Source organism: Solanum stenotomum, chromosome 10 (assembly GCF_019186545.1).
Source record: "Solanum stenotomum isolate F172 chromosome 10, ASM1918654v1, whole genome shotgun sequence".
Lineage (NCBI taxonomy): Eukaryota > Viridiplantae > Streptophyta > Magnoliopsida > Solanales > Solanaceae > Solanum > Solanum stenotomum.
In genome coordinates this window covers 40,634,434-40,645,757 of record NC_064291.1, presented here as the reverse complement: position 1 = coordinate 40,645,757, position 11,324 = coordinate 40,634,434, and the positions used below count along the sequence as shown (strand labels likewise).

General features: G+C 32.4%; 2 protein-coding genes across 6 annotated transcripts in view; one reads left to right on the top strand and one right to left on the bottom strand.

The window, feature by feature from the left end:
• Positions 1-1,972: 1,972 nt before the first annotated feature.
• On the top strand, positions 1,973-6,005 carry LOC125842625 (glycosyl hydrolase 5 family protein-like). Its single transcript, XM_049521946.1, is given in 5 exon segments — positions 1,973-1,988; positions 1,991-2,415; positions 4,297-4,544; positions 4,734-5,254; positions 5,456-6,005. Coding segments are annotated over 5 exon segments (1,707 nt in total). The 3' UTR covers positions 5,953-6,005.
• A 403-nt stretch (positions 6,006-6,408) lies between these two features.
• Positions 6,409-11,324, bottom strand: part of LOC125842624 (phospholipase D alpha 1-like) — a 42,830-nt gene continuing 37,914 nt past the window's right edge. The window contains exons 1-4 of one of the 5 annotated variants that reach the window (XM_049521943.1): positions 11,197-11,323; positions 10,910-11,028; positions 7,376-9,272; positions 6,409-7,278 (exon numbers count right to left, since the gene is read on the bottom strand). In XM_049521943.1, the coding sequence (XP_049377900.1) occupies positions 6,845-7,278; positions 7,376-9,272; positions 10,910-11,002 (2,424 nt within the window). In that variant the 5' untranslated portion in view covers positions 11,003-11,028; positions 11,197-11,323 and the 3' untranslated portion in view covers positions 6,409-6,844. Of the gene's footprint in view, positions 7,279-7,375; positions 9,273-10,909; positions 11,029-11,196; position 11,324 lie in introns of those variants that run through there. The other 4 variants (XM_049521944.1, XM_049521945.1, XR_007443933.1 and 1 more) reach the window with 4 other exon arrangements.

Genomic DNA, 11,324 nt, shown 5'->3' with positions numbered 1-11,324 from the left:
GATGCATTTGAGTTTCAAAATAAGAATTAAAGAGAAAGTACAAGTATTTAAATTAAAATGATGTATATAGAGCGATCCTATACTAGTGAAATTTTGTACAAGTATATTTGAATAATATTTTCATTTTGCCAGGGTGTTAAAGTATCTGGTTTTGAAGAATCTAAGTAGCTTAGTTTGTTGGTTACATGAACTCCACTTTGTTGGTGAGGGTTTAATTCCTTTTACTAAGTATTAAGTATATTAACAAAATAAAAATAAAAAATACAAATAAAAAGGTCTTATATTATTAGAGTAAAGAATTTAAGAGAATAAATATTATTGTTCAATTTATTTACCTTTGAATAAGTATATAAATATTCTTTGAAATATGCATATTTGCGGTTACATGCATATAGTACTTAATAATAAGATGCAAATCAATCATTATTTGCTGCACTTTATTCATATAGAGGCTATTTGAATTTCTTAAAATTATACTCCGTAATACTTCATTATATATAAATTTCTTATCTATCATTTCCTTTAATAAAAATCAAATTTACTTAGTTAAATGAACATGATTTTGTATATTGTTTCCCTTCCCCCCATATACTTTTAAAGCTTATAATATTAAATATGTTATAGTACTGTGTGATTATAAAAATTTCTAACGATATAATGAGAAATTTAAGTTAAAATATTTTCAATATAAGAAAGTCATCATTTTTACTAAAGAAACTAAAAAAAAAAATGTTGTCACAGAGGGAGTAGTATTTTTAGTGTTAAGTATTAAGTATCGAATCAATAATTAGATAGCTTGATCGTTGTACTCTAAACTCCCCTATTCTTTTTGGAATAGATGGAGTATTAATAAGTTTTTCTTTTTATAGATTAAAAAAGACAGGATGTTTCAAAGATAAATTACGATAACGGGTATTCCCTTGATTCATATTATGTGATAGTGTATGATTAAATATGAAATTCAAAAAAGAAAGATTAATTTATAATCTAGAATAAGTTATAAATATTTGTATGATCATATATAATGTCTCAGTAAGGAAAAATAAAAAATAAAAATAAAAATAAAATTTATTTTTAAATAATAAAGTGTACTACATATTTTTCTCGTACATAATAAAAAAAATTATAATACATTGAAATATAAAAAGTAATGGAAAAAAAAAACATAAAAAGTAATGGTTTAGGTTCATTAACATTCTAAAAAACTTTATTTATGATACGTAGTAAAATTCCAAAAAGGAAATGCATTTCTTTGAGGGTAAAAAATGAACAAAACTTTACCCACAAAATTACGCATGACATTAAATCACACAAATGATGCTATAGTTTATTTTAGACGACAAGTAAAAGTCTTTCCACACAAATGTTTATAGCTTGTTCTAGATAAAAAAAAATTCATCAAAATCATTTTTTCTTTTTAAATATCGTGTCAAGTCAAACATCGTCACATATGTGTTTGCAACAAATTTTAAAGTGAGAAAATAAATTGCAAAATTTCAAGATTTTTTTTTTTTATTGATAAAACATTGTGGATACAAATTTGTTTATTCCCTTGATTCTTCTCATGAATTTTCTCTATGAATCGATGATTGTACATTGGTAGTGTATGATTTATTTGATCTCTGTGAAAAGATAATCCTTTTTAAGTATTTGGTTGTCAGGAAGAGTTCAACCACATCTTTCTAGATGTCCAGCCTCTTCAAGAGAATATATCACTCTTTATACAAACATGTAGGGTTTAAGGTAGAATAGTTTCTAAGAATTTTAACTGAAATTTGATTCGTCTTACAATAACTAAAATTAGCTACAAACTTTGTTGCTAGTATGTGCTAATTCACTTGTAGCTATTTAGTTTTGATAATTTATCGCTAGTCCGTTATTAATGAATTAATTGAAAAAGAGGGAGAATTAATTAATTAATTGTTCCTCCTTGAACAAACTCTATAAATAGGAGTCATCTCTCCATACACAAATGCCATCAAAACCACTAGAAAAAAAATGGGGCAATCACCACCAACATCATGTTATAATAACATATTGTTGAGCATTTTTGTTACTATTTTGATATTATTGCCTCAATATTCACATGCAACACTTTCCACAAATTCAAGATGGATAGTAAATGAAGGAGGACAAAGGGTGAAGTTATCTTGTGTTAATTGGGTGAGTCATTTGGAAGTCATGGTAGCAGAAGGACTAAGCAAACAACCAATTGACACTATTTCAAAATCCATTACTAATATGGGTTTTAATTGTGTTAGGCTTACTTGGCCTCTTTTTTTGTTTACTAATGATTCTTTGTCTTCATTAACTGTACGTCAATCCTTCAATAATCTTGGCCTTGTTGAGTCTATTGCTGGACTTCAAGTTAATAATCCATCCATTCTTGATTTATCTCTTCTCCATGCTTACCAGGTACGTAAAGTATTGATCGTATTTTTAGTTTATTATATACGCTGACAATGTAAATAAATTTTTATATTATCATACGTCTATCAACATATGAATTAAAGTGAAATCGTTATGTTTTTGTTGTTAGTTAGATGGTTGATGGCTTGTTGCGATCAACTTGCTCCTATGACTTGTTCTTATATGCTTAATTTGTTTTATTAAGATGGAGAGAAATTTTAGTTTTTTTTTTAAATGGAAGGGATTATCGAAACCCTCATCAATAAAGTGAAAATTAAGATAGTCAACCAACTGAATTACTAAGATATCTTGTTTATTGTTTAGCTACAGAATTTATCGGTTGTTAATTCCTATATTTTATTGTGGATAAATAACAAAAAGTTGGTTAGAGGTCACATTCCAATAAACGAAAATGTATTACGTATATTCACTCATGTAGATTATATGGTCGGCAATCTGTTACATTCTAAGCACATAAAAGTTTCGAGGAAATAGCTTACTCGTATTTGGTAATAAAATCTTACCTATGTAAGTTTATATATGACTAGTGATGATTAATTATGTGATGATTAATAGTATATCATAAAAATATATTAATTGGACGTTACATTGATGTAAATATTTAAGTTTTTACTTGAAGTATGTGATTTTTCTTGGTTGATCCTTGCTTGTGAATTTGAAGACTACACAAGTTTTGTTACAAAAATTATTTTAATTTGTGCTCTCCTTCTTTTTTTTTTTTAACAATATAACATAATTTTGAGAACTAAATCAAAATAAAAATTTAATGGATAATATAATACAATTAGTGAACTGAATCAAAGTATCTAAGAATTTTCACTAATTGTAATGGCTTCGCTGAAAATTTGAATCATTGTATTTAAGGGTTCAGCTGCAAAATTAAAATTTTAGATTGCTTCTATTTGTCTCAATGGATTCATCTTAAAGATTAAAATTTTGAATTGAGTTTCTTAATCTGTTGAAATGGATTAAGTAAAAAAAAATTGAATCTTAGAGTTCGTTTGAATTGACTTTTTATTTTTGACTTATAAGAAATTCTAACTTAAGACTTTTGACTTATTTTTAGCATTTAGCTTAAATCTGAATGCTCATAAACATTTTTTTAATTTATCCAAACACTCTAAAAATGCTTAAAAATTATTTCAACTTACAAAGTTCTTAATTTGAAGAGTTCAACGTCGACCTCATGATTGGTTATGAATGTACGTTTTTTTATTAAGTTTATTAATTTTGTTATATGGATAGTTATATTGTTACATGTATACGTTTTTTTATTCAGTTTACTAATTTTGTTATATGATTAGTTATATTGTTATTTTAATTTAAAAGCACGTAATAGATCAATTCAAAAGGTTCTGATTTTGAAGGGTTCAACATTGACCTCATGATTGTTTGTGAGTGTAGTTTTTTTTATTCAGTTTACTTATTTTGTTATATGGTTGGTTATATTGTTACGAGTGTATTTTTTATTCAGTTTACTAATTTGTTGTATAAATTTAAAAGCACTTAAAATAGATCAATTCAAAAAGGTTCTTAATTTGAAGGGTTCATCATTGACCTCATAATTGCTTATGAGTGTATGTTTTTTATTAAGTTTACTATTAGTTATATTTTTTTCGATTTGAATTTTTAACTCAACAAAAGAAATATTATTTTATAAGTACTTATTTACGTTTAATAGGAAATTTGTGAGAGGAGAGGGATATTATACGTGTGACTCCCCTTTTCTATCATATTCGGGTGCTATCTCTATATACACCCCTCGTGCGAATGGTCTAACTGACATTCCATTTGGCTAACAATAAGTGCATTTTTTTGTAACTGAAAATTATTGTAACTAAAATGTAGTGAGATTGATGTTGACAGGCAGTGGTGTCTGGCCTGGGAAATAACAATGTGATGGTCATACTAGACAATCACATCAGTAAGCCCGGTTGGTGCTGCAGTAACTTCGACGGTAATGGCTTCTTCGGCGATCAATACTTTAACCCTGACCTTTGGATACAGGGTCTTACCAATGTCGCAACCACCTTCATCAACGTTACCAATGTCGTTGGTATGAGCTTAAGAAACGAACTTCGTGGACCTAAGCAAAATGTTAACGACTGGTACAGGTATAGACAATATTTTTTCTCTAATTATCAAGTACTGAACTGCAGAAAGCGTTCACTACTTGATAATTTCAATCATATGGAATAGTACTAATAATTATCAAGTACTGAACTGCTTTTCTGCAGTTCAGTACTTGATAATTTCAACCATATGGAGTAGTACTAATTAAAGTTGTCTTTCGATTGAGCTAGATACATGCAAAAAGGAGCTGAAGCAGTACATGTAGCTAACCCTGACGTTCTAGTCATTCTCTCGGGCCTAAATTTTGATAAGGATCTCTCTTTCCTGCGCCAGAGGCCAATTAACTTGACTTTCTCTGGGAAGCTAGTGTTTGAGATTCATCGATATAGTTTCACGGATGGAAAATCGTGGGAAACAGGCAACCCCAATCAAGTTTGTGGACAAGTTGTGAATGATATAATGAGTAGAGGTGGTTTTCTGTTAGATCAAGGGTATCCATTGTTTGTGAGTGAGTTTGGGGCGGATCAAAGGGGCACTAATGTAAATGACAATAGGTATTTCAATTGTTTTCTGGGACTAGCAGCTGAACTTGACTTTGATTGGGCATTGTGGACACTTGTTGGAAGCTATTATTTGAGAGAAGGTGTTGTTGGACTCAATGAAGTCTATGGGGTTATAGACTGGAATTGGTGTGACATTAGAAACTCAAGCTTCCTGAAAAGGATCTCCGCCGTCCAATCTCCTTTCCAAGGTATGTAGTATTTAGACATAACCGAAAAAAGGTCAAAAATGGTCTTAACGTATTGGAAATGATTACCTATAGGACCCCTAATGCCCTTACCGTTAGCATTTGGGTCTAATACGTTAAGATCATTTTTTACCCTTTTCAGTAAACAGAATATCAATTTTCTAAGAGAAGATGTGAGAGTTTATGTTTTGGTTATGCTTACAGGGCCAGGATATAACGAGTCTCGCTCCCATAAATTAATCTTCCATCCAATGACAGGGCTTTGTGTTCGAAGAATTTCATTTTTCCAGCCATTAGAGCTTGGTCCATGCTCTGAGTCCGACGCGTGGGACTATACTCCAACCAAAACACTTACATTAACAGGAACTTACTTTTGCCTACAAGCAGATAAATCTGGTCAGCCAGCAAAACTTGGCATAATGTGCTCCAATTCCAACTCCAAATGGCAAGCTATCTCAGACTCCAAGATGCATCTGTCTTCTAAGCTACAAGATGGCACTAATCTTTGCTTAGATGTTGATTCCAAAAATATTATTTTCACCAACACTTGCAAATGCTTGAGCAAAGATAAAACATGTGATCCTGCAAGCCAGTGGTTCAAAATCATCGATAGCACCAGGCAACAAAATACTACGAAATCCTTTTTCCAGAGCAATCAAATTGTTCAATTTCTAGGAAATACTTTTAGCTACATCTTATAAGTGATGACAGTTCAGATTGATAGTTCATTTAGACACGGAAATGAAAACTAATTCTCACACACTTTATAAAGTCATATTCATGGAAATTGTACGTTTGACAAAGAGATAAAAATAGATTATTCATTTCAATGGCATCTCCAGCTTCAATTGGTGTGGAACTAATATCCCCTCAAACATGCAAAGGCAGTAACTTTTTCGATAAACTACTCTTAACCTGAGTGACTTTGGTAGAAAATTTGCTATTGTTAGATGACCATTTTAAGTTATTCGCTCACTTGCTTTGCTAGATCTATTTAGACAATTATGTCACCTTGAGGACGATGTAAACCTTCTTAACACGATGCCATTCAAGCTCGATGAAGCTGCTTGGCCTACTAACTTATTACCAGCTTATAAGGAACTTGGAAATACTGAAATGAAAATTGAGATCTCCAAGCTTACTTGAATGAAATGCAATTCTTGAAAAACCTTAGGATACTGAAATCATTCTCAATAAGCTAACAATTCAATTTGTTTGACAGAAACATCATTTTAGAAAGCTCAAGAAGTAGTGGAAAGTAATTGGCAAACAGTAACATAACTACACAAACTACTATATATGGTAAATATAGTAGTAGCCTGCTGTTTTTTTTTTTGGACAATCTTCTGGTGCTCAAAGTCACCGACTTGAAGAAAGCCCGCCACTCTGGGGTTTCGTACCAAGGGATAGAGGTTCCATTCCCAAATATCGAACCTGAAACCTCTGCTTAAGGATAGAGAAACCTTAACCATTCCACCGCGTCCTGCGGTGATAGTAAACTTTTCTTTCCTTAAATAAGAAACCTTATTAACATATACTCCACAATCATAACATATGTCTAGAGAAGGAATGAACAAATTAAAAGTTGGAGGCTTAGGTTGTGAGAATGGGAGGAAGAAAATTGGATTTGGTACCAAGAACAGGTGCTTTGGTGTCAGGAAAGCATTCTACTCCTGGTATTCCAGTGACCTCTCCATTTTCAGTAATACCAATAGGGTAAGTAAGAAGATGTCCAGGCAAATCATGAATGAGGCTCTCACTTGAATACATATCCCAATATTTGTCACCAATTTTGTTCACCTTTCGGATGCATTCTACGCTCTCTGGCTGAAGGAAACTGTTGTCTAACATGCCTAAGTGCTCGTACCACAACGCCATACGGAACCCGTGAACCTGGCCCCTAGCTGGCTCCTTCACACAGAGATGAAATGGTTGGTAGGCTCCCATTGCTATTTCTGAATCTCTGGCACCATCCATTGACCTTTGATTGATGTTAGCTGATCCAATGATAATGTATTCATCATCCACTGCAAAACATACACACAAAAATAATACTATTGAGAAGTAGTTAACCTTGAAAATATATAATCACATATGCAATGATTTCTAGCTCACTGAACTTGCCTATCATCATTTTGGCATGAACGTAAATCATGAAACGTCTGGCTTCTTGAGCTTTTTGATAGTCTGAATCGGGTTCTGGTGATTCAGAAGGCTCATATTCTCCTGTCTTCTTTGTTTCCCTATTGCCAAGGCAAAAGAAACTCAAGTAGTCCTTAGGATTTGCTACAATTCCTTTGGCTTTAAGAGCTTGAATTATGTCGGTGTACATCATTTTCATGGTTCTCCTTTGCCAATCCAGTATTGCTTGTACAGATGCACTCTCAGGAAGACCTTCTGGCCACATTGGAACCACAACATAGGCCGTAAACCTTTCCCCTGCTTCAATCTTGCTAACTATCTTCAAAGACAACTCCTTTGGGATCAAATGTAGAGCATTAACGTCTTCATCCTTGATATCATCGGAGTTCCATGAAAAGGAGCTTCCTAAGAAGTACTGGTTTTCGATGTAAATAAAATGATTTGCTCGACGAATGGCATTAATATATCCATCTTGTATGCTTCGATCAATGATGTTGTCCTTTCCACTTATAAGACCAGACTTGGCTGCCTCCTCAGGAGCATCGGGGAAGCCAAAAGCTGCTCCCCCATCAATTGATCGAAAAACTTGAACATTCCACGTGTCATGATCATCAGGATACATAGCAGGTGAAGGTGGTATGATTATATTCTCGATATCCCTTAGGTTCATAAGCAAGTCCTTTCCACCTTGCTTCCTCCACCTCTGTTCAAAATTGAAGAGCACATCCCAAGCTGCTGGCCCTTCTATTCGGCAATGGATATCGTGCCAAGGCTCTCTTGGCCCCCCTTTCTGAATCGTAGCACCAGTGAAATTTGGTTGGTGAAAATCATCATGATGTGCTGTGTCCAAAGTCCTGAAAAGGGGGTGAAATTGTGTATCATATCTACCATCACAAAGATCAATCCCACCAATATAACTCACAATTCTCCGTCTCTCTGTGTCTCCATTAGGCAATTCTCCATCAACAACTACAATCTTTTGATGATGAGTAAACATTGTCCCAATCTCTATATTTTGAATAATGCTCCGTCCATCATCAGGATTTCGAGGACACAACACACAATGTACTTCAGAGTCTTCAAAATAAGTAGCAGTTTCTTGATCATGAGTAGCCATTAGCCCATCTTGTTTCAACACAGGAACCGATGTTCTGTCATCCCAGACCAGCATTAGAACTCTCACACCTTCATTAGCTTTCTTCTTAAGCAACTCCCCGAGCGTTATGTCTCCACCAGGCTTAGGCCTCCTCGTATCCCTTATCAAAGTAATCTCCGTATAAACAGACCATCCAGTTATGTAAATCAAATGCTTTGCATTGGTGATGGCATCGAAAATGTCTTCCCAACATCTTTGTGGCTCATAAAACTTGCCACCAGCCAGAGGAATTTTCGGGACAAAGTTATCAGGAACATGAGAATCTTGGTAAAGGGTGACCTTACATCCTTGTCTTTGACTAAAGAATGTGTAAGGAACTCCAGGAAATCTTGTAACTCTTATCCCTCTATTCCAATTATACTCCCTTGTGACATCAAAATACTGCAACTTCACATGAATTTTAGAGTGTCCTTGCACGGGTTTTCGTTCTGTATTGAGGATTTCAAGCCATTCATCAACAACTTCTCCATCTATCAATCGTTCAACTGGTAAGTAAGCTCTTCCTATGAGTTCTGCTCCAATTGGATTATCAGCTTTGACAGTGAATATGACATCGGAAGCCATATGAGCACAGTAAATGTGGAATGACTCGTACCACCGTGGATTTTTGTGTTCATCGAGCAATCTGGTTCTGCCAACTCTGGCTTTTCCAAGATCAATGGTTGCATACAGTGTTGATGCTGTCTTGTTGAAGCCAATAGCTCCTTCAATGCCTTGAACAACCTACAACAAAATGGAAAACAATGTTGTTACTGTCTTGTAACATGTCAAACTCTATAATTGTAGTTGTTTGCTAAAGAACTTCTACTAGCTTTTAAGATTAAAGAATAGGAACATACAAAAATATCATATAACCTTAACACTAAATCAAAAATAATTTTATTCTTTTTGTAAATGTCCTTAAAGTCTACAGCAATATTTAATTTAGTGACAATTAACTAATGTCAGTTATAGTGTAAATTCGAATAAACAATTTGGAAAATAAAATATTTCCTCACTTCAATGGTATGCTTATACTGCATCATGACATGTTTAAAGTTAAATCACAAGGTTCAAAATTATCTTTCTTTTATATATTGTGGTCAATATTGTCAAACTATCTCCGATTTTTTTAAGTGTTTTAAAAAAATTTAAAACAAAACAACAACAAATAACATATTCAATATATTTTTATAAGTGGAATTTGAAAATGATAAAATATATGTAAATCTTATTATTAATTTGTGGAAATCGAAAAATTATTTGCGACCCTCAATCGACTCAAACAACACACGACACTACAATTTAAAAAAGATACAAAGATTAAGAAAAAGTGTAATAGACTGTACAAAACAGAACAATATGATAAATGAAGAAGTTATACGGATCATTTCAGAGAAAAAAAATTATATTTTTTAAGAAAGAATTAATACTACTATAATTTCTCAGTATAAATTAATTGTGGAGCAAAATGATAAGGCCAATATCTTACGTTCTTTGCTCTTTTTTACTTGTCCATAATAAACTATGTGCTTTCTTTTTTAAAAATGATAAATGAAATAAATATTTTACTATAATATTCATAATTATTAGTATTTAAAAAAATCATAAAAAATAATTTATGAAATTAATAGTTAATGTTAAAAATATAACAAAATAAAAATAGTGTACATTCTAAAGTTTCAACAACTCCACCACCCAAAAATTTGCAATAATTAAATTCATGCTATCCACAAATTCCCCATCGCTAACTCACCTACTTGCCGTCCACAAATAAATCACTCTAGTGCAGATAACACACACTTCCCTTCTTTCTCTTCAGTTTTTTTTTTTTCACCGGGTTCGATATTCGCATTAAAATTTAATTAATTTGAATTCCTGCCACATAGGAAAATCATGTTTCCTACCAAGAATTTTTCTATATCCAGGGTTCAAATTCAAAACATCTGATTAAGGGAGGAGTAGCTCTCTTCAATTGTAAATACTTTGAAGAAGGAAAAAAGTTTCACATCGGGTGGTTAATAAAAATTCATGAGATGAATGGTCTTTGTATATAAATTTGGATAATTTTTCCCCAATGAGTTAGCACGTTTTGAAGGTTGAGTCAGATCCAAAATTTATTTCTTTACCAATTCCGATCCATCTCCCAAATTCCTAAGAAGAACTCAATGCATCTTTCATTTAAATCAAACCAATTAACAAGAAATTAATAAGGTTGCATTCCTATAGTTGTGTTCTATCTACACAAATATACTTTCAATTGATTTGATGGAACTAATTATCTGGCAAGAAATTACCAACTCACAAAATAAAGTACTATACATGTTTTCATATGGATACTAAATTGAAGTGTGAGAAAGGATTAAGATTAAAATTTTCACCTTATTGAAAATGTCTCTTCCAAAATTAGTACGAAGCTTATCAACTTCAAATATAGTAACATGAAGTGTACCATGTAGCAAAATTTGTGCCATCTTCCTTCCCTTCAATCCACAATTCACTAGCAAATGTCAACCAAACAACATATCATATTAAGACGGAAATTCAGAATCCATAAACTAAAAATCTTTAGTCCGCCTTTGTCATAGAGGAGCCAAAGCTTTATTTGTTACATCATAAGAAATATATACAAATCATATGAAGAAGAAGAGTTCATTAAAGTAATTACCTTAGTTTAAAACTTGAGCTGACAAAGAAAATCTTTAGATAAGAATAAGATGAGAGGCGATCAATAGAAGCCGCATGTATATATAGAGAGGTATCTTTTAGAATAAATTAATTAAATGCAGTGGCAAC